Source organism: Nerophis lumbriciformis, linkage group LG15, assembly GCF_033978685.3.
Source record: "Nerophis lumbriciformis linkage group LG15, RoL_Nlum_v2.1, whole genome shotgun sequence".
In the NCBI taxonomy this organism is placed as follows: Eukaryota; Metazoa; Chordata; class Actinopteri; order Syngnathiformes; family Syngnathidae; genus Nerophis; species Nerophis lumbriciformis.
The window spans coordinates 12,684,568-12,709,534 of record NC_084562.2 but is presented as its reverse complement, the minus strand read 5'-3'; the positions used below and the strand labels follow the sequence as shown (position 1 = coordinate 12,709,534).

Sequence of the window (24,967 nt, the reverse complement as noted above, 5' to 3'; positions counted from 1 at the left end):
CCTACTAAATAATAACTAGTATTTTTATGTGTACAAATCTACATTCGTTTTTTTTTATTTTTTAAAGATGGGATCATCATGTCTAAAACATTTCTAGATAAACCCCACTAAAAAAAAGTGTGTTTTTTTTTTTTAACAAAGAAGTTCAATATAAAGTTGCCAGGATTTGAATTTAAATAATCATTGTTCACTTAAATGTATTTATAAATCTGTCAAATTCCCTTTCTTTTTCTTTAGAGTAGAGATTACACATATGATTATCATTAGTGGATAATACAATTCATAATAATACACTATTATCATTTCGATTTTATTATTATTTAAAAACTTGGAACACCTCTGTTTCTGACTTTAATGTTGGGTCCTTGAAAGCACCTCAGTTACGGGTATTGAGATGCAAAAGTGAAACGTGTACACAACTTTCTCCTATGCTGTATTATATTTTCACCTTTCTGCTGTCACCCTCATCCTGGTTCCAAAATATTGGTGCTGTGTGTGAATGTGCAACGGTGAGCTTTGACGACGTTATGACGTCTGTGTCGAGTGAAGTGTTCCTGGCTAGTTTGCCTATCCAGATGGAACAAACCATTTCATATTTCTTATAAGGGGTATAGATAGTCTTAGACATCCTTAATTTGATTCAAGCAACCTTATTTGTAAATTTTGATATTAACATTCTTGATGTCTTTTTTTATAATGTATACCGTATGTTCCGGACCTTAGGGCGCACTGGATTATAAGGTGCACTGCCGATGAGTGGGTCTAGTCAGGTCTATTTTCATACAAAAGGCGCACCGGATTATATGGCGCATAAAAGGGATCATATTATTTTATTTTTTTCTAAATGTAAAACACTTCCTTGTGGTCTACATAACATGTAATGGTGGTTCTTTGGTCAAAATGTTGCATAGATTATGTTTTACAGATCATCTTCAAGCCACTTTCTGACAGTCGCTTCAGCATGCGCCATTTTGTGGGCGGTCTTATTTACGTGGCTCACCTTCGGCAGAGTCTTCTCCCCGTCATCTTTGTTGTAGCGGTGTAGCGTGCAAGGACGGGAGTGGAAGAAGTGTCAAAAAATGGAGCTAACTGTTTTAATGACATTCAGACTTTACTTAAATCAATAACGGAGCAGCATCTCCTCATCCGGAAACAACAACACCGGAAATGTGTTACCGTGAAAAACCGTCCGACTGGAACTCTCTAATAACTAAAGTTCCTTGGGTGAATAATGTAAACTCACTTCACCGGTATGTTTTAGCGCTTTCATAGCGAGTTTACTGACAGATATAAGTAAGAACTTTACACTACTTTATATTAGAAATGGCAACAGCGGAGGATGAATGTCCTATAACAAGAAGATAGAGAAAAAGAAGAAGCTTATCAACTACGGGTAGGCACGGACTACAAAGGCGGATTCGCACATTTCTTTCAGGATTTATGCAGATCCCAAATACACATCAGCAGGTACCAGTGGGTAAGAAAAGTTGCTTTTGCATAATATTGTGAAACAAAACGCCAAATAATGTCTTACCTTATTAACACACCATAATAACACTCGTATGTTGAAGCACATCAAACGGTGCAGCCTACACTTATCTCTTATGTTTGACTGCCATCTACTGGTCACACTTATCATTACACCATGTACCAAATAAAATTGCTTTGAGGTGGGTAAGCTCAACCAAACTTATTCCTTACTATAGGCGCACCGGGTTATAAGGCGCACTGTCGAGTTTTTAAGGGAAAAAAAAGATTTTAAGTCCGGAAAATACGTGGTAGTAAAAAATCCTCCATGTGTTCGGGGCCCCTGGTACAACGTCTTCACCTACCCTTTTACTTCACCCCTGCTGCCAGACATTAATATCATCATTCTCTCTCTCATCTTTCAGAACAAAAGCTTGAAGAATAAACTCTTGTCAGGCAACAAACTTTGTGATGCTCATGCCGAAGAGGTAAGCGTAAGCACATCTAAGACACGCTACACACGCATGCTGAGGTAATGTTGACTTTGCTGCATTCGACACTTTGCACGGCAATTCGATGAGCCTGCCCATTTTAGTATTAACCTCTTTTTATGCTTTTTTTGATGTTCAGCCAAACATAACTTGTCAGGTGCATTTCCCAGCCAGCATAGAGATTTTGTCCTTCAGGTTTTGTGCAAGTGATAAAATGTCATTTCTATGCAAAGCCTTTCAACCCTGCTGGTTGCATTACTGTGTTGACTGTTTTGCAACCGCCCAACCTGTCTGCCATGTTCAACTGTGACACTTTGATGATACAGTACAGGATGATATATTATACACCTCGTTGCTTTGCTCCCTGTTACCGCTTTGCAAGGCTTATTTGATCAAGCTGTCATTGCTTTAGTCTGGGGGCGTCCAGGGGCAATGGTTTGAGTTCACTTTGTTGTGTTTTAATATCAGAATCAGAATCAGAAATATTTTTATTAAATCCCCGAGGGGAAATTAAGATTTTCAGCACAATCCCATTCAAAAGAGCAGACAAACATTACAGGGAGACAGAACAGGATCGCTGATGGATCTGCCAACGTCCGGTGCCCCTTACAAAAAAGGTGAGAAACAGGTAAACGCTGAGGGAGCGTGAGAAAAAATAAAAAAAATCAGTCTGAACCTCGGCCTGTGGAGAGGGGGTCCAGACTGAGGCCAAGGAAGAAGAAAAAAACCTCATAGCCATAGTACACATAAGCATGTGTGTAAGAGGGAAACATCAAAGAACACAACAAAAAAACGGTAACATTTAGTATGGGGAACACATATTCACCATTAATTAGTTGCTTATTAACATGCACATTAGTAACATATTAGCTCTTAATTAGTCATTAATAAGTACTTATTAATGCCTTATTCTGCATGGCCTTATTATACAACCTGTCATGTTTTTGTTATATTCTGTTAGTTTTGGACTCCCTTAGTTCCTGTTTTTGTGCACCCTTGTTTGTTTTTTGTTACCGTGGGTGTTTATTTTTTCCACCTGTCTCTGATTGGAGCTCGGGACGCTCACCTGCTTTCCGAGCACTAATCAGAGGGACTATTTAAGCCTGCCTTTGCCGGTCAGTCGGCCTGGCTTCATTACTTGCTACATGCAAGCTGTTACGTTAGTATTTCTTGTCTCCTAGTCTATGCTTCCTGTGCTAAGTGGTATCCCTTTACATAAACCCCACTAAAAAAAAGGGTGGTTTTTTTAAGATACGGTATCGGCGGTATTGATATTTCAGTATCTATCGGCACACTTTTCCTTCTGCTTGTTTTGTGTTTTTGGTTCCTGTTTTTGTGCACCCTTGTTTGTTTTTAGTTACCGAGGGTGTTTATTTTTTCCACCTGTCTCTGATTGGTGCTCGGGACGCTCACCTGTTTTCCGAGCACTAATCAGAGGGACTATTTAAGCCTGCCTTTGCCGGTCAGTCGGCCTGGCTTCATTGCTTGCTACATGCAAGCTGTTACGTTAGTATTTCTTGTCTCCTAGTCTATGCTTCCTGTGCTAAGTGGTAGCCCTCTACATAAACCCCACTAAAAAAAGGGTGTTTTTTTTAAGATACGGTATCGGCGGTATTGATATTTCAGTATCCTTCGGCACGCTTTTCCTTTTGCTTGTTTTGTGTTTTTGGTATGTGTTTTAATTTTGGTATGTGTTTAATTTTGTGTTTAATTTGAATTTTGTTAAATCATGTTCTTACCTGCACGCCTTGTCCCGAGTGTTCGGTCTGCATCCCGGGGGAACGAACCCCCCCCACGTGACACAACCAGTAAGCCATTAACTAAGAGTCTTCCCTTAATAACCTCAGAATTATTGCTTATTAGTAACACTAACCCTAACCCTAACCCTTATTTGTTCCCCTAGTGTCCAAATAACTCTAAATTAAGTGTTTGTTATTTTAATAAGGAACTAATTTGTGGTGAATATGTTCCCCATACTAAAGTGTTATCAAAAAAACATATACACTGTGGTAGGGGGAGCATGGCCAGAGACAGGAGCAGACCCAACAAAGCAACCAAAAGAGCGGACTTCACCCTCGACCGCCCACCAACTCTTGGCCAGTGTCCTGTCCTCACCGATGAGCGGGGATGCGTCTAAGGCAGTGGTTCTTAACCTGGGTTCGATCGAACCCTAGGGGTTCGGTGAGTCGGGCTCAGGGGTTCGGCGGAGGTCAAGACACACCCGACTCATCGTGTAAATAAAAACTTCTCCCTATCGGCGTATTACGGATACGGCAACAGTAGAAGTCAGACTGATTTGCAGGTGTTTAATTTGTTGTGAATTTATGCACTGTGTTGGTTTTGTTGTTTGAACAAGGTGATGTTCATGCACGGTTCATTTTGTGCACCAGTAAAAAAACATGGTAACACTTTAGTATGGGGAACATATTCACCATTAATTAGTTGCTTATTAACATGCAAATTAGTAACATATTGGCTCTTAACTAGTCATTATTAAGTACTTATAAATGCCTTATTCGGCATGGCCTTATTATAACCCTAACCCTCTAACCCTGGCCCTAACCCTCTAACCCTAACCCTAACCAAATAACTCTAAATTAAAGGGGAACATTATCACAATTTCAGAAGGGTTAAAACCATTAAAAATCAGTTCCCAGTGGCTTATTTTATTTTTCGAATTTTTTTTTCAAAATTTTACCCATCACGCAATATCCCTAAAAAAAGCTTCAAAGTGCCTGACTTTAACCATCGTTATAAACACCCGTCCATTTTCCTGTGACATCACATAGTGATGCCAACTCAAACAAACATGGCGGATAGAACAGCAAGCTATAGCGACATTAGCTCGGATTCAGACTCGGATTTCAGCGGCTTAAGCGATTCAACAGATTACGCATGTATTGAAACGGATGGTTATAGTGTGGAGGCAGGTAGCGAAAACGAAATTGAAGAAGAAACTGAAGCTATTGAGCCATATCGGTTTGAACCGTATGCAAGCAAAACCGACGAAAACGACACGACAGCCAGCGACACGGGAGAAAGCGAGGACGAATTCGGCGATCGCCTTCTAACCAACGATTGGTATGTGTTTGTTTGGCATTAAAGGAAACTAACAACTATGAACTAGGTTTACAGCATATGAAATACATTTGGCAACAACATGCACTTTGAGAGTGCAGACAGCCCAATTTTCATCAATTAATATATTCTGTAGACATACCCTTATCCGCGCTCTTTTCCTGAAAGCTGATCTGTCCAGTTTTGGAGTTGATGTCAGCAGGCCAGGGAAGCTAGGGTCGATATTCTTCTCTTGATCATCTTCGGTGGCATAAGGGACGGTGTGAGCCAAGACATCCAGGGGGTTTAGCTTGCTCGTCTGCGGGAACAAACTGCCACCATTGCTTGCCGTGCTACCGAGGTCCTTTGTCCCTGAATTGCTCACACACTCCGGCAGATTCAATGGGGGGTCTGGCGGCAGATTTATTTGACTTTATCGTTGGAAATGCATCTGCTTTGAGTGTCGCAGGACATCCACACATTCTTGCCATCTCTGTCGTAGCATAGCTTTCGTCGGTAAAGTGTGCGGAACAAACGTCCAATTTCTTGCCACTTTCGCATCTTTGGGCCACTGGTGCAACTTGAATCCGTCCCTGTTCGTGTTGTTACACCCTCCGACAACACACCGACAAGGCATGATGTCTCCGAGGTACGGAAAACAGTCGAAAAAACGGAAAATAACAGAGTTGATTTGACTCGGTGTTTGAGAAAATGGCGGATTGCTTCCCGATGTGACGTCACGTTGTGACGTCATCGCCCCGAGAGCGAATATTAGAAAGGTGTTTAATTCGCCAAAATTCACCAATTTAGAGTTCGGAAATCGGTTAAAACAATATATGGTCTTTTGTCTGCAACATCAAGGTATATATTGACGCTTACATAGGTCTGGTGATAATGTTCCCCTTTAAGTCTTTGTTACTTAGAATATGTTCCCCATACTAAAGTGTTACTAAAAACATATAACTTTGGCTTGAATTTGAAAAAAAAAAAAACATTTTATTTTTCACTAAAGAAGTATTCGGTGAATGCGCATATGAAACTGGTGGGGTTCGGTACCTCCAACAAGGTTAAGAACCACTGGTCTAAGGTGACCGAGGTGTCCGATACCTGTTCATTCAGCCAAGACATTGTGAAGCTTCTCTTCATCCGCATCTTCTCCAGTCTCTCCAAACGGGCTCTGGTGTGGCAGAGAGCCAGCAGCTGGTCTACATGGGCAAAAACAAAACAAAAGTGGCACCCTTGTCACACAGTCCCAAAGGGTCCCGAACCAAAAGGCGAAAAAAACCCACATGGAAACAAGAGGGAAACACCAGGAACACAAAAGGATGATACAAGAGCACAGAGCTCCTGCCACCAGCAGCCACTACATCTTGGAAAAAAAAAAAAGTTATAGTAGTCATATAAAATAGTTGTTCAAGCATTCAACAAAGGTATGCCTATATTAGAAATAGATACAGTACTGTTAATAATGTTCACTTTTGCTCTTCCTGCAGTGTCCACTAACTTTATATAGCTTTGGGTTCATATTTTTTAGGCTGCATTCAGTCTCCTGATAGCTTCAGTTAATCAAGATATAAGGGCAGTGGATCCTTTGAGAGTCCCGATGGTGCCATTTACTTCTGGGCTCAGTGGATTTTCCAAGAGTTTTTTTGTGACCACCGAGAAAAACAGACCTCTTCTAGGCTCTATCTCCTAATAGATGGATACTGAAATATCAATACTGTCGACACCGGATCTTCCTGCTCTAATATTGATTCTCATATCAAAATATTTACACTTTTGATACTTTAGCTGATTGAGATGTGTATCATTAACTGGAATACAGTGTTTAAAAAGTAACTGGTAACTAAACTTGTGAATGAGGCAATGTTCAATGCTTTTGTTTACATGTTCTGTATTATCACGTTAACATGTTCGTGCAACTGAATTTTGGTTTTACTTTGTATTCTAACAGTAGTTATTTTTAATAAATTTATTTAAATGCTTTTATTATGTTACTTGTTACCTTTTGTTATGGTTTGAAGTAGAGATGTCCGATAATATTGGCCTGCTGATATTATTGGCCGATAAATGAGTTAAAATGTAATATCGGACATTATTGGTATCGTTTTTTTTATTATCAGTATCGTTTTTTTTAATTTTATTTTATTTTTTATTAAATCAACATAAAAAACACAAGATACACTTACAAATAGTGCACCAACCCAAAAAACCTCCCTCCCCCATTTATACTCATTCACACAAAAGGGTTGTTTCTTTCTGTTATTAATATTCTGGTTCCTACAATATATATCAATATATATCAATACAGTCTGCAAAGGATACAGTCCGTAAGCACACATGATTGTGCGTGCTGCTGGTCCACTAATAGTACTAACCTTTAACAGTTAATTTTACTAATTTTCATTAATTACTAGTTTCTATGTAACTGTTTTTATATTGTTTTACTTTCTTTTTTATTCAATAAAATGCTTTTAATTAATTTATATTATTTTATTTTATTAATTTTTTTTTTAAAGTACCTTATCTTCACCATACCTGGTTGTCCGAATTAGGCATAATAATGTGTTAATTCCACGACTGTATATATCAGTTGATATCGGTATCGGTTGATATCGGTATCTGTAATTAAAGAGTTGGACAATATCGGAATATCGGATATCGGCAAAAAGCCATTATCGGACATCCCTAGTTTGAAGCACCATTTTCATGTACTTGTAGGATTTTGTCCCCCTTTTTTTCTGTTGTATTACTTCAGAGTTTGAAATAAAATAAATAATAATAATAATACTACATAATATCTAATAATACATATAACAATAATAGATAATATATATTACATAATAATAACATGTAATTAACTGTATTGTTAATGCTGGTCTTTGAAATACACAACCTTTAAAATTTTAGCAGAAACAAAGTATCGGTATCAAATCAGTATCGCCGATACCACCAACATTTTACTCGGTATCGGATCAGAAAGAACATCAGCGGTATCACACATCACTAGTAAAAAATCCTTTAAAAAAATCCTGAATGTGTAACGTTTCGGTGTGGGTGTTGTTGGTCTTGACCCAAAGATGCAGAAATGGCAGGCAAAGTGCAGGTAACATTTATTTAATAACAAAAAAAAAACGTGTTGCAGGAAAGTGCTCAAAAAAATCTTAAACAGACACATACACAGGGAAAGATATCCAACATGAAGCACTAAGCAAGACAATCCAGCTCTGACTAAATTACAAAATACTTGAAACAAAATCATTGTTTTTAGAGATCATCTGGGGTCCAGATTACCCCCACAACTCTTGTCCTAATGCAGTCCCTGCAGATTTGACACACAACGTCCGGATTCCCATCATGCATTGCTTCAAAACTACGGCAAGTAGTAATGTCCTAAAACATAACTTAGACGAAGCAGAAGAACGAAGAAGAGACATGGCGACGACGAGTAAGAAAAGAAGTATGCTTGCAAGTTCCAAAATGATTGGAAAAAATCATTTCAGTTCATCCAGGACAGCTCGAAGGGGAAGGGGTATGCTGCCCGCACATTTGGTAGATCAGACTTCTCCATTGAACACGGTGGCCGAATGGATATACTCATTCATGAACGGATTATTTATATATAAGAAATACTTGAAAATATATAACCCCCCCGCCCCTCCATCTCCCGAATTCGGAGGTCTCAAGGTTGCCAAGTATGGATTTACCCTGGATAACCTTAGTGTAAAAGGGCCCTTTGTCTCTGAGGGTGCAGGCGGAACCACTGGCATATACAGACGGACTCGGAACGTAAACGTCAGCTAACTTAAAGGCCTACTGAAATGAAATTTTCTTACTTAAACGGGGATAGCAGGTCCATTCTATGTGTCATACTTGATCATTTTGCGATATTGCCATATTTTTGCTGAAAGGATTTAGTAGAGAACATCGACAATAAAGTTCGCAACTTTTGGTCGCTGATAAAAAAGCCTTGCCTCTCCCGGAAGTAGCAAACGATATGCGCGTGACGTCACAGGTTGTGGAGCTCCTCACATCTGCACATTGTTTACAATCATGGCCACCAGCAGCGAGAGCGATTCGGACCGAGAAAGCGACGATTTCCCCATTAATTTGAGCGAGGATGAAAGATTTGTGGATGAGGAAAGTGAGAGTGAAGGACTAGAGGGTAGTGGGAGCGATTCAGATAAAGAAGATGCTGTGAGAGGCGGGTGGGACCTGATATTCAGCTGGGAATGACTAAAACAGTAAATAAACACAAGACATATATATACTCTATTAGCCACAACACAACCAGGCTTATATTTAATATGCCACAAATTAATCCCGCATAACAAACACCTCCCCCTTCCCATCCATATAACCTGCCAATACAACTCAAACACCTGCACAACACACTCAATCCCACAGCCCAAAGTACCGTTCAGCTCCCCAAAGTTCATAAAGCACATATATTTCCCCAAAGTCCCCAAAGTTACGTACGTGACATGTACATAGCGGCACGCACGTACGGGCAAGCGATCAAATGTATACCGCGGTACCGCGTCTGCGTATCCAACTCAAAGTCCTCCTGGTAAGAGTCTCTGTTGTCCCAGTTCTCCACAGGCCAATGGTAAAGCTTGACTGTCATCTTTCGGGAATGTAAACAATGAAACACCGGCTGTTTTCGGCACAACAGTCAGGGGGTGCATTCTACGGCGGGGGTGCGTTATCCGGCACAACACCTGCCGCAATACACCGCTTCCCACCTACAGCTTTCTTCTTTGCCGTCTCCATTGTTCATTGAACAAATTGCAAAAGATTCACCAACACAGATGTCCAGAATACTCTGGAATTTTGCGATGAAAACAGACGACTTAATAGCTGGCCACCATGCTGTCCCAAAATGTCCTCTGCAATCCGTGACGTCACGCGCAGGCGTCATCATACCGAGACGTTTTCAGCAAGATATTTCGCGCAAAATTTAAAATTGCACTTTAGTAAGCTAACCCGGCCGTATTGGCATGTGTTGCAATGTTAAGATTTCATCATTGATATATGAACTATCAGACTGCGTGGTCGGTAGTAGTGGGTTTCAGTAGGCCTTTAATAGAAATGATCCGGATCGCCCCGAAAATCTCAAAAAGCACTTTTTTCCTAAAAGTGTCCTCAAAATCCACCCAAGACTTTTTGAGTTATGGTGCTAACTAACAAACAAACAAACCCCCGATGAATGCATAGCCTCCTGTCTGGGTAATAATATTGTCATCATTGTCAGATCCCCCCCCATTAGGGCTATGGTTTATTTGACAACACAGGACCGATAGGTGTTTTCCGCCGGTGACTATCAGCCTCTCTCCTACTTCCAATCCTCAGGCCGAGCGTCTCTGAAACGCCTCCAACAAACATGTGGCTTATCCAAGTCCTAATCACATTTGTAAACTTGAGGATCCAGGCGATGGCCCTCGAGAAACGAGCTGGAAAGGGAACAAAGAAGTTGCGAGGCCGTAATTTAAGCTGTCGGTTTGTCAGTCAGCGCGGAGCCAAAGATTTCCTCGCGAGGGAAGAAGATTTACACGCGGAAGCACACTTCATTTCAATGAGTTGTGGTGGCGTAAGTCGCACGGGGTAACTTGAACCCAATAAAGAAAATATAGCAGTGTGTAGTATGTAAACATTAGACCTATGTAGGAGGCAGTATCTTCTTCACCATTTGATTGGCAGCAGTTAACGGGTTATGTTTAAAAGCCCATACCAGCATTCTTCCCTGCTTGGCACTCAGCATCAAGGGTTGGAATTGGGGGTTAAATCACCAAAAACTATTCCCGGGCGCGGCGCCGCTGCTGCCCACTGCTCCCCTCACTTCCCAGAGGGTGATCAAGGGGATGGGTCAAATGCAGAGGACAAATTTCACCACACATAGTCCATCCATCCATTTTCTACCGCTTATTCCCTTCGGGGTCGCGGGGGGTGCTGGAGCCTATCTCAGCTACAATCGGGCGGAAGGCGGGGTACACCCTGGACAAGTCGCCACCTCATCGCAGGGCCAACACAGATAGACAGACAACATTCACACTCACATTCACACACTAGGGCCAATTTAGTGTTGCCAATCAACCTATCCCCAGGTGCATGTTTTTGCCACACATAGTGTGTGTGGCAATCATTGGTACTTTAACTTAACTTTAACTTTACACATACAAACTGTAGCACACACAAAAGCACATTTAATTAAAAAAAACGTTATTATGGTCTTAACTTTACTTATAAATGAAGTCCATGCGCAGCTCCTTTTGAACAAAAGCATCGATAACTTGTTTATAGAAGCCTTCCTTATCTCTCTTCAGTTTTAAAAGTCTCTCTGTCTCGATGGAGATCTTCCTTTAAGTATTACCTCCTGCTTGATAAAGTACATCCTTCGACTAACGTACTGTAGCACTCGACCTTAGTTCAACCTTTAGATTAGCCCTTGAAAACATGTTTATGCCAGAATATAATAATCTGCACTCCAAGCATAAACGTTTCTCCTTAGAGCTTTGGCTCAGTGTTAAAAAAAAACAAAGCTTTCCGATAACATCTTAATTCAGAGCTTTGAAGTGATGGCCAACAGCCGAAAATGAGGCTACGTCGTTTTTAGAAGGCCTCAGATAAACTTTCCAAGCACAAGTTCCCTTTTTTTTTTTTTTTTTTTACATGCGATACATTTTTTGTCTCTCCGTGAGTCCATGTGTGACATTTAATTAGCATCACGGGAAAGAAAAATGGTTTGCGTTTTCACATTGTGACGGTTTTGCAGATACTGCTGTATTTCGGTATCAAAGTCTTCACAATAATACTGTGACCCCCTGTAGGTATCAAACAAGAACTTGGTGTAAGTTTTTTTTTTTTCCGACGCTTAATCGTCGGCCGGGTCTGAAAATAAATGAATGCTATGCGCAACGCGGGACACCAAAGTGTGGGCGTGGAACACTGTAAGCAGGAATTGAAGTGTGTTCATAGTCGATGAACAACGGTGACTCTTGCTGACCTACTGCCTTCGGTAATGGCACCATTCCCAAATTATGTCGGCTCTATTGATAACCTCACTAACAACTTTGACAATGCCCTGCGCAAAACCATTGATAGTATAGCACCGCTAAAACAAAAAAGGGCCCCTAAAAGGCGCACCCCATGGTTTACAGAGGAAACCAGAGCTCATAAATTATCATGTAGAAAGTTGGAACGCAAATGGCGCGCGACCAAGCTTGAGGTTTTCCATCAAGCATGGAGTGATAGTTTAATATCGTATAAACGCATGCTTACCTTAGCTAAAGCTAAATATTACTCAAATCTCATCCGCCTCAACAAAAACGACCCTAAATTTTTGTTTAGTACAGTAGCATCGCTAACCCAACAAGGGACTCCTCCCAATAGCTCCACCCACTCGGCAGATGACTTTATGAATTTCTTTAATAAGAAAATTGAACTCATTAAAAAGGAGATTAAAGACAACGCATCCCAGCTACAACTGGGTTCTATGAACACAGATACAACTGTATCTACGACGGATACTGCAATACAAAATAGTCTCTCTCTTTTTGATGAAATAACATTAGAGGAACTATTACAGCGTGTACGTGGGATAAAACAAACAACATGTTTACTTGACCCACTTCCTGGGAAACTTATCAAGGAGCTTTTTGTATTATTAGGTCCATCAGTGCTAAATATTATAAACTTATCACTTTCCTCTGGCACTGTTCCCCTAGCATTCAAGAAAGCGGTTATTCATCCTCTGCTCAAAAGACCTAACCTTGATCCTGACCTCATGGTAAACTACCGACCGGTGTCCCACCTTCCCTTTATTTAGAAAATCCTCGAAAAAATTGTCGCACAGCAGCTAAATGAACACTTAGTGTCTAACAATCTCTGTGAACCTTTTCAATCCGGTTTCAGGGCAAATCACTCTACGGAGACAGCCCTCGCAAAAATGACTAATGATCTACTGCTGACGATGGATTCTGATGCGTCATCTATGTTGCTGCTTCTTGATCTTAGCGCTGCTTTCGATACCGTCGATCATAATATTTTATTAGAGCGTATCAAAACACGTATTGGTATGTCAGACTTAGCCTTGTCGTGGTTTAACTCTTATCTTACTGACAGGATGCAATGCGTCTCCCATAATAATGTGACCTCTGACTATGTTAAGGTAACGTGCGGAGTTCCTCAGGGTTCGGTTCTTGGCCCTGCACTCTTTAGTATTTACATGCTGCCGCTAGGCGACATCATACGCAAATACGGTGTTAGCTTTCATTGCTATGCTGATGACACCCAACTCTACATGCCCCTAAGGCTGACCAACACGCCGGATTGTAGTCAGCTGGAGGCGTGTCTTAATGAAATTAAACATTGGATGTCCGCTAACTTCTTGCAACTCAACGCCAAGAAAACGGAAATGCTGATTATCGGTCCTGCTAAACACCGACATTTATTTAATAATACCACCTTAACATTTGACAACCAAACAATTACACAAGGCGAATCAGTAAAGAATCTGGGTATTATCTTCGACCCAACTCTCTCGTTTGAATCACACATTAAGAGTGTTACTAAAACGGCCTTCTTTCATCTCCGTAATATCGCTAAAATTCGTTCTATTTTATCCACTAGCGACGCTGAGATCATTATTCATGCGTTCGTTACGTCTCGTCTCGACTACTGTAACGTATTATTTTCGGGTCTCCCTATGTCTAGCATTAAAAAATTACAGTTGGTACAAAATGCGGCTGCTAGACTTTTGACAAGAACAAGAAAGTTTGATCATATTACGCCTATACTGGCTCACCTGCACTGGCTTCCTGTGCACTTAAGAAGTGACTTTAAGGTTTTACTACTTACGTATAAAATACTACACGGTCTAGCTCCGTCCTATCTTGTCGATTGTATTGTACCATATGTCCCGGCAAGAAATCTGCGTTCAAAGAACTCCGGCTTATTAGTGATTCCCAGAGCCCAAAAAAAGTCTGCGGGCTATAGAGCGTTTTCTATTCGGGCTCCAGTACTATGGAATGCCCTCCCGGTAACAATTAGAGATGCTACCTCAGTAGAAGCATTTAAGTCCCATCTTAAAACTCATTTGTATACTCTAGCCTTTAAATAGCCCCCCTGTTGGACCAGTTGATCTGCCGTTTCTTTTCTTTTCTCCTCTGCTCCCCTTTTCCTTGAGGGGGGGGGGGGCACAGGTCCGGTGGCCATGGATGAAGTGCTGGCTGTCCAGAGTCGGGACCCGGGGTGGACCGCTCGCCTGTGCATCGGCTGGGAACATCTCTACGCTGCTGACCCGTCTCCGCTCGGGATGGTGTCCTGCTGGCCCCACTATGGACTGGACTCTTACTATTATGTTGGATCCACTATGGACTGGACTCTCACAATATTATGTCAGACCCACTCGACATCCATTGCTTTCGGTCTCCCCTAGAGGGGGGGGGTTACCCACATATGCGGTCCTCTCCAAGGTTTCTCATAGTCATTCACATCGACGTCCCACTGGGGTGAGTTTTTCCTTGCCCGTATGTGGGCTTTGTACCGAGGATGTCGTTGTGGCTTGTGCAGCCCTTTGAGACACTTGTGATTTAGGGCTATATAAATAAAGATTGATTGATGATTGATTGATGATGAGAAGAATATATATTTTTTGATAAATCAAAATATATCCACAACTCTTTGAGTTATGTTACGAACAAACACACTAAAAAACTTCTTGATCAATCCTCAATCCATCCACCCTTGTTTTCATCCTGGAAATGTTGCCTTCTAAAAACGGTCATACGGAAAAGATATTTGAAGCCAAACATCAGTGTGAAGTGAATTATATTTATATAGCGCTTTTCTCTAGTGACTTTTACATAGTGAAACCCAATATCTAAGTTACATTTAAACCAGTGTGGGTGGCACCGGGAGCAGGTGGGTAAAGTGTCTTGCCCAAGGACACAACGGCAGTGACTAGGACGGCGGAAGCGGGGATCGAACCTGGAACCCTCAAGTTGCTGGTACGGCCACTCTACCAACCGAGCTATACCGCCCCAGTTTGTGAGGTATTTCAAATATTAAACGTGACATTTTTTCTGAGAAACGGCATATTCTAGACCAGGAGTCGGCAACCTTTACCAGTCAAAGAGCCATTTTGACCAGTCTCACAAATTAAAGTAAACAATGGGAGCCACAAAAATCTTTTGAAATTTAACATGAAATAACACTGTTTACGAAGTTTTTTTTTTTGCTTTTTTTTTCTTGTATTTATGTCATGGATGTATGTATATATGTACAGTATATGTTTATATATATGTTTACATATGTATATGTACATATACACACACACACACACACACACACACACACACACACACACACACATATATATATATATATATATATATATATATATATATATATATGTATATATATATATATATATATATATGTATATATACATATACATGTATATATACATTTACATGTATATATATGTATACATGTATATATATATATATATATATATATATATATATATATATATATATATATATATATATATATATATATATATATATATATATGAGTGTGAATGTGAGTGTGAATGTTGTCTGTCTATCTGTGTTGGCCCTGTGATGAGGTGGCGACTTGTCCAGGGTGTACCCCGCCTACCGCCCGAATGCAGCTGAGATAGGCTCCAACGACCCCCCGCGACCCCAAAAGGGACAAGCGGTAGAAAATGGATGGCTGGATATATATATATATATATATATATATATATATATATATATATATATATATTTTTTTTTTTTTTTTTTTTTTTTTTTAATTTAACTATAGTATCAAAAGTATCAATATTTTTTTATTGGAGAATCGATATTAGATTATAAATATTTGATATCAGCGGTGAGCATGATTATTTGGTATCAGTGGTATCGATATTTCAGTATCGATCCGCACATCACTCGCAAACATATCTTAAAAGTCAAACTCCAAAACAAACTGACGATATGATTGAATCCGGCACAAGTTAACCCTCATCTAAAAGTTGATAAATGGCAGGTTTTCACTGTATAACCTTTGACACATTGTGCTTACCATCAATCAACCGTTTTTTTAAAGTTTTGTCAAATTTTGGAGAAAGCCGTCTCATTCCGAATCATCAAATAGCCATGCTTGGTTGCCAGACATTTCTGCCCTCGGATATTATCATAAAAGACACGCAGTAAATCATGCACTTTTCGCAGAATTTATACCTCATTCACCTTGACATTTGGGTTTTAAAGCCAAAACAAGACTGTACGCAATCTGGTGTGACATACAGTTAGTCGTCACAGTCATGATTGCTGTGCTGAGTGCTTGGAAATAATGAGAAGATTGTTGGCGTAAAAGGAAGTCACACACTCTCTTTAGTGCTGCACAATTAACTACATTTTATACACGATCACAATTTTGGCTGCCACGTTTGAATGCGGGTGATCGCCTGCGATATTGACATTTAAAAAGCGTGCTCGGCCGCATATCAAATCAAGCACTTTCTCAGAAAAGTAACAATGGCCCACTTAAGAACTTTCAGTTTCAATTGATTTTGGCGGCGCCAGTGGATCAAAGTGGTATTGTTTTGCCAGAAGACGACCACATTTCCCATGAGGATTAGCGCGTATATTGTAATATTGGCACAAATATTACAACCATACCAGGGGTCGGCAACCCAAAACGATGAAAGAGCCATATTGGACTAAAAATACAAAAAACAAATCTGTCTGGAGCCTCAAAAAATGAAAAGCCATATGAAAGTCTTATAATGAAGGCAACACATGATGTAAGTGTCTATATTAGCAATACTAGCCTTGTATCAAAATGACTTTGTGTCGCAGGCTGAAGCAAATCTTAGTTGACAGAAATGTTAAAATGTAATATTTATTCTCCACATTTTTACAATATTAGAAACCATTAGTAAATCAGAGGCTACTCAGAAGGTGAGATAACTGGCTTTTAATGGCCAAAGGTATAGATGTGTGTGTCCAAGTTAAAGGAAACGACAGGCTGTCTTCTTTTAATAGATTTATTACAATCTTTGGCAAGCTAGGTAACGTTTGCTGTGGTCTGGAACAACATGGCACACTAACAACTATCTGAAATGCACCCAATATGACATACAAATCTTGTGTCATGAGACATGCAAAACTAAATTATATACATACTTTGTACAAAGAGGATAAAAGTAAAGGATATTAAATGAGCTCAAATATACCTACAAAAGAGGCAAAATGATGCAATATGTACATACAGTTAGCCTAAATAGCATGTTAGCATTGATTAGCTTGAAGTCTTGCACTGACCAAATATGCCTGATTAGCTCTCTAACAAGTCAATAACATCAATAAAGCGCACCTTTGTGCATTCCTGCACAGCATAAAACTTTTGGTGGACAAAATGAGACAAAGAAGGAGTGGAAGATTTTACATGTAAACAAACTGTTGCGTCACAGTCCACACACTATGATGAGTTCAAGAGCTGCCAAAATTAGTAGGACAAAACGATGTTCACCAAATACTCTCATCAGTGAAGCATACACACAAACATATTAAACAGTGGGCTTTCTAACAATTGGGAAGGTTTGTGTCATGTTTGTCCTCAAACAAAAAAACATACTACCGGTAACACTAAAAAAATATTTTTTCCCCATCTTTTTCCATTTTCAATCCTTTGTTAAAAATGCTCCAGGGAGCCACTAGGGCGACACTAAAGAGCCGCATGCGTTGACCCCCGGGCTATACTGATGTTAAATAGCAGATGCTATCAATAAATGATCTTGGATTGCGCTACAAACATGACACTACTACCAAGAATGTATCGGTGTGGATGCAGGTCAAGGAAATAGTAGTGAAACTATAACGCTGGTGGCTATTTATTGCTACCAGGCAAATTTCCGATAGCTATTGATAGCATTATCATTTTGATTTGAGCATTGAAATCACTTACTAGTCCAACAGGAACAGAGCCAAGGCAGCATTGGTCTGAAATCCCTCGTCTTTGAGCTCATGCCAGGGAGTGAAGGCCGAGCCAATGTTGATCCCGACTGTCCTTAAATTTGGGTATGTTCGGTTTTTCAATGTCAATCAATCAATGTTTATTTATTTAGCCCTAAATCACAAGTGTCTCAAAGGGCTGCACAAGCCACAACGACATCCTCGGTACAGAGCCCACATAAGGGCAAGGAAAAACTCACCCCAGTGGGACGTCGATGTGAATGACTATGAGAAACCATGGAGAGGACCGCATATGTGGGTAACCCCCTCACATAGCGGGCGCTCTTTGACGTGTGGCAGCTTTTACCCCCAACAGTGCTTGTAGTTTATTAGAAAATAAAATATAAGTTATACTATACACTAGGGCTGCGAATCTTTGGGTGTCCCACGATTCGATTCAATATCGATTCTTGGGGTCACGATTAGATTATAAATCGATTTTTTCGATTCAACGCGATTCTCGATTCAAAAACGATATTTTTCCGATTCAAAACAATTCTCTATTCATTCAATACATAGGATTTCAGCAGGATCTACCCCAGTCTGCTGACATGCAGGCAGAGTAGTAGATTTTTGTAAAAAAACGTTTATAATTGTAAAGGACAATGTTTTATCAACTGATTGCAATAATGTAAATTTGTTTTAACTATTAAATGAACCAAAAATATGACTTATTTTATCTTTGGGAAAATATTGGACACAGTGTCTTGTCAAGCTTATGAGATGCGATGCAAGTGTAAGCCACTGTGACACTATTGTTCTTTTTTTTTTTTTTTATAAATGTCTAATGATAATGTCAATGAAAGATTGTTAATCACTGCTATGGGGGGGGGGGGGGGGGGGGGGTTCTTTGTTTGTTTCCTCAGACAAAACTTTTCGTTTCTTTGGTTGTTTTGGCGCTTTGACCATGATAGCAGTAATTGCACAAAGGCGTTCTTCTTGTAGTTTTTTGGCGACACGCAGGCATTTGCATCGACTTCCGTCTTTTTAACGAATGGGAAAAGGGGGGAGTCAGCACATTTGTAGTTTTTTGTGTGGCAGGATTCCTGCCACCCTCCTCAAAGTCGCTAAGTGGGGACTACAGATGAAAACTAGCCTTCTGGCTAATTCTGGCTTTTTTAACCATGTTTAGTCATGTGTTTTATGAAATTGCATTGCCCCTTTTGAAATAAACTCATCTTAAAGTGCCAGCTAAAGTGATACAGACCCCCTCAGGCCATGACAGAGGTGTCATTCAGTATCATTCCAAAAGTTATGAAATCATTTTATGAAGGTTGCAACGTTACTTAGTGCTGCTTTAGGACAGGTGTAGCACAGGGGTCTCCATCCCTCGGCTCTGGAGACACAAGTGGCTCTCCCGCCTCCCTGTTGTGACTCCCTCAGATTTTTGTTTCAGAAAATGTTTGCATTTTTAAAAAACAGTTCTATAATTTCCGACTGTCTGTGAGGCCGTGAAATCTCAGAGGTTGAATTCTGAGGCGCAAGTAAAAGAGAGTGGAAGCCTGTGTGTTCAGTTCAGCTTCTTGAGTGTGCAACTAACCACAAATGTTTGCCAAGAGAGAAAAAGAATGGACAGATTGCTTTTCCTGTAGAATAAAAAAGGTCAAAACTTTTAAAAGTTTATAAGCAGTGTTCGATTTTACGGCTTTATACTATTTTTCTTTAGTGGAAGAGGCGGCAAAATGTCTCTTTTGATGGTAAAGGTTACAAACCTTGCACTATCAAGACTAACGGCTAGACATCAGGCGAAATTGTGTCTGGGGACAACATTTTCTCGCCGGTGTTCTGGCGAAACATGCTCCCCATTGGAATGCATGCACTCCCTGCATCTGCGCATTTGTATGAGTCCTGAATGCGGAAATGTACAATCGCTACACTAAATAATACTATATTTTTTCTGTCATTAGATATACGTTTCACACTAAAAACGATAAAATATGATTAGGTCAAGTGCGGGTGTCCAATTTATAGCCCCGAAGAAAAAAACATTCATATGGATTACACAGGGGTGCCAAACTTGTTTTCATTGAGGGCAACTTCGCAGTTATGTGGTTGCCCCGCTTTTAACAATGAGTAATATATGAATATACATGTATATATATTTTTTTTACAGAAGCTGCAAAAAATATATTAACATTTTACTTCAAAAACTGGCAGCTCAGTCACCAGAATTTTGCAGTAAAAGCAGTGTTTTTTTTACAGCATATAAAAAAAATTAATAAATGGAATGGAATGGAAAATCAATACCACTGTTAAAATTCAAGCCAACTCACCACTTGGTGGTGAGTTGGCTGTGATGGTGGGGGAGAATGCCGGACAGACCTGGCAGGCCCAAACGCATTGTGAGGGTTTGCTGGGAACGTCTGGCAGAGTCTCCTGTCAGAAAGAGTTTCAATTCCCACCTCCGGAAGAACTTTGAACATGTCACGAGGGAGGTGCTGGACATTGAGTCCGAATGGACCATGTTCCGCGCCTCTATTGTCGAGGCGGCTGATTGGAGCTGTGGCCGCAAGGTAGTTGGTGCTTGTCGCGGCGGTAATCCTAGAACCCGTTGGTGGACACCGGCGGTGAGGGATGCCGTCAAGCTGAAGAAGGAGTCCTATCGGGTTCTTTTGGCTCATAGGACTTCCGGACGGCTTCGAAGCAATTCTGGACCACCATCCGCCGCCTCAGGAAGGGGAAGCAGTGCACTACCAACACCGTGTATGGCGAGGATGGTGTTCTGCTGACCTCGACTGCGGATGTTGTGGATCGGTGGAGGGAATACTTCGAAGACCTCCTCAATCCCACCAACACGTCTTCCTATGAGGAAGCAGTGCCTGGGGAGTCTGTGGTGGGCTCTCCTATTTCTGGGGCTGAGGTTGCTGAGGTAGTTAAAAAGCTCCTCGGTGGCAAGGCCCCGGGGGTAGATGAGATCCGCCCGGAGTTCCTTAAGGCTCTGGATGCTGTGGGGCTGTCTTGGTTGACAAGACTCTGCAGCATCGCGTGGACATCGGGGGCGGTACCACTGGATTGGCAGACCGGGGTGGTGGTTCCTCTCTTTAAGAAGGGGAACCGGAGGGTGTGTTCTAACTATCGTGGGATCACACTCCTCAGCCTTCCCGGTAAAGTCTATTCAGGTGTACTGGAGAGGAGGCTACGCCGGATAGTCGAACCTTGGATTCAGGAGGAACAGTGTGGTTTTCGTCCTGGTCGTGGAACTGTGGACCAGCTCTATACTCTCGGCAGGGTCCTTGAGGGTGCATGGGAGTTTGCCCAACCAGTCTACATGTGTTTTGTGGACTTGGAGAAGGCATTCGACCGTGTCCTTCGGGAGGTCCTGTGGGGTGTGCTCAGAGAGTATGGGGTATCGGACTGTCTGATTGTGGCTGTCCGCTCCCTGTATGATCAGTGCCAGAGCTTGGTCCGCATTGCCGGTAGTAAGTCGGACACGTTTCCAGTGAGGGTTGGACTCCGCCAAGGCTGCCCTTTGTCACCGATTCTGTTCATAACTTTTATGGACAGAATTTCTAGGCGCAGTCAAGGCGTTGAGGGGATCTGGTTTGGTGGCTGCAGGATTAGGTCTCTGCTTTTTGCAGATGATGTGGTCCTGATGGCTTCATCTGGCCAGGATCTTCAGCTCTCACTGGATCGCTTCGCAGCTGAGTGTGAAGCGACTGGGATGAGAATCAGCACCTCCAAGTCCGAGTCCATGGTTCTCGCCCGGAAAAGGGTGGAGTGCCATCTCCGGGTTGGGGAGGAGATCTTGCCCCAAGTGGAGGAGTTCAAGTACCTCGGAGTCTTGTTCACGAGTGAGGGAAGAGTGGATCGTGAGATTGACAGGTGGATCGGTGCGGCGTCTTCAGTAATGTGGACGCTGTATCGATCCGTTGTGGTGAAGAAGGAGCTGAGCCGGAAGGCAAAGCTCTCAATTTACCGGTCGATCTACGTTCCCATCCTCACTTATGGTCATGAGCTTTGGGTTATGACCGAAAGGACAAGATCACGGGTACAAGCGGCCGAAATTAGTTTCCTCTGCCGGGTGGCGGGGCTCTCCCTTAGAGATAGGGTGAGAAGCTCTGCCATCCGGGAGGAGCTCAAAGTAAAGCCGCTGCTCCTCCACATCGAGAGGAGCCAGATGAGGTGGTTCGGGCATCTGATCAGGATGCCACCCGAACGCCTCCCTAGGGAGGTGTTTAGGGCACGTCCGACCGGTAGGAGGCCGCGGGGAAGACCCAGGACACGTTGGGAAGACTATGTCTCCCGGCTGGCCTGGGAACGCCTCGGGGTCCCACAGGAAGAGCTGGACGAAGTGGCTGGGGAGAGGGAAGTCTGGGCTTCCCTGCTTAGGCTGCTGCCCCCGCGACCCGACCTCGGATAAGCGGAAGAAGATGGATGGATGGATGGAATATTACATTTTAAAAGATATGCAATTGCATGCAGTGCATGATTTTTATTGTCAAAAGGGAAAGAACAAATACATTTAGTAAGAAAATATTAAGCATCTTATTAACGCATATTATTTCCAAGCTTTCGCGGGCCACATAAAATATTGTGGCGGGCACCTGACACCTGTGGATTAACAGAACTAAAGGCATCATGTCATGAGAAAAAGCTGATAGGTTAATGCTAATAATCAACCAAACATATTTAAATACAATCTTTAAATATATAGCTAACTTTTATTTACCCTTTTCATTACAAACTACATGATGACGTCACGTTCATGTGCCCCCCAACACTATGTATTACCTCTCATAAATAATAATCATTCATAACTGTGATTTCAATATTGATACATATTAATACACCGATTACACACTATCTTGCTTTTTCCACAGAGTACAACCTTGTAATGCCTTAAAAAGCCAAGCACAGCATGCTCTGTTGCACAATGAACATGCATCAGTCGAAGATAATTGTAACATTGCTATTCCTGCACCTGGGAGTGTCTTTATTTTTGTGTAGATGGATGAAAACGCAATAGGAAAATGGATTCACGCAGACGCATTAAAATGTTCCTATCAATGAATCCGAACCTAATATAGAGCTTCCACTTAAAATGAAAACGGGATGTTTGGCTGCTTTGATCATTTGTTTTGTTTTGGGAGATGTGTGCTTCAATACAATTAGTTATGAGTGCAGCGAGCATACGAAACCATATATGTCAAATAAAACAATGTCCCGTGTTTTCCATTAATTGCTATCCGGATTGAATAATTAATATAGCCACTGTTGAGGAATGAAAATATTCAAATAAAAAAGTATGTCTACTCATTTTGGCTCGTCTGCCTCATCTGATGCACTTTAGCTAGCAGATAAATGAATGTTTAAAAAGCAAGGAAGCAAAAGAGACTCTGCAGGTTTGGATGTAGAAGTTTGCAAAAAAAAGTATATACTTGCTGAGTAATAAACATAATAATAGTGTGTAAAATGAGCGTGCATCCAAGTACTACTACAATGTATTTTATACACTACAGTATTTAGTAACACTAATGTAAATGGATCAGGAATGTAAAAAAAAATACACTTGCACCGAAAGAACAGCATGAAAAACAAAGTGACACTGCTGAGGCAGAGAAGAAAACTGAAATGAGCATTTGACAAAATATAGAAATCATCATCTATAGCAGGGGTGTCAAACTCATTTTCATTGAGGGCCACATCGCAGTAATGGCTGCTTTCAGAGGGGTGCTTTTTAAAAATTAATTTACATTATGCATGCTGGTAATACCCTGTGATTAATCATGATTAATCAAAATGCATATGCATTTGATTATTAAATTTTTTTTTTTTATGTATAATTTGCTTTAAAATCATAAATACATGTGACAAGCAGATATATTTTGATATATTTGTCAAGACTTGGACTTTGGCATGGTTTGTTTTCCCATATTGCAAAGGATTTGGACCAGACATGTCGTGAAGTTAAATACATGATTTAATAATAGATTTTAAAAAGTATAAACAAAAGTCGCGCACAAGGCGGGGAACAAACTTGGCTATCCATCCATCCATCCATTTTCTACCGCTTATTCCCTAAAAAAACAAAATTCGCAAAAAGGCAGAACTATGGAAAAAAAAGGAATAAACAAAAGGCGCTCACAGCGGAGGTACAAAACAGTGCCTTGAATAAACAAAAAACTTACGTGGCAATAAAAGAGCAGCATGAACTATGACCTGGACAGAGTAAGCAGCATGTCAAGAGTGCAGAGCATGAATGTGATGTCGCCAGGCCGACCAACAGAAAATGAAAAGCTTAAATAACACAGACATAATGATAAATGATAAATGGGTTGTACTTGTATAGCGCTTTTCTACCTTCAAGGTACTCAAAGCGCTTTGACACTACTTCCACATTTACCCATTCACACACTGATGGAGGGAGCTGCCATGCAAGGCGCTAACCAGCACCCATCAGGAGCAAGGGTGAAGTGTCTTGCTCAGGACACAACGCACATGACGAGGTTGGTACTAGGTGGGGATTGAACCAGGGACCCTCGGGTCGCGCACGGCCATTCTTCCACTGCGCCACGCTGTCACATGATTAACAACAGGTGCGTGAGTGCAAATGAATCAGGTGTGTGACACGAGGACGGGTGAAAACTAATGGGTTGTCATGGAAACAAAAACAGGAACCGACAAAATCCAAAAAAGCACATGGCCGAACAAAACATGATCACACAGACATGACAATATTAGTTTTTTTCCTCACAAAATAGTTTTGCAATACTTTATATAATAATATAATTGGCATGATCAGATAATACTAAAGTTTTTTTTCTGTCAAAATTGAAAGAACATTTACTAAAAAAATAAAAAAATAAAAAGTATTTTATTGAAATCCAATTTTTCCAGGCTTTTGCAGGCTGCATAGAATGAGGTGGCGGGCCTTGAGTTTGACACCTATGATCTACAGGGAAATAATAGGCACAACATGTTTAGGGGCAC

General features: G+C 41.0%; 1 protein-coding gene across 1 annotated transcript in view; it reads left to right on the top strand.

The window, feature by feature from the left end:
* Window positions 1-24,967, top strand: part of luzp2 (leucine zipper protein 2) — a 433,448-nt gene that overhangs the window by 325,628 nt on the left and 82,853 nt on the right. Inside the window, exon 6 of the mRNA XM_061974821.2 lies at window positions 1,893-1,955. Within this exon, the coding sequence (XP_061830805.2) occupies window positions 1,893-1,955 (63 nt within the window). The remainder of the gene's footprint in view (window positions 1-1,892; window positions 1,956-24,967) is intronic.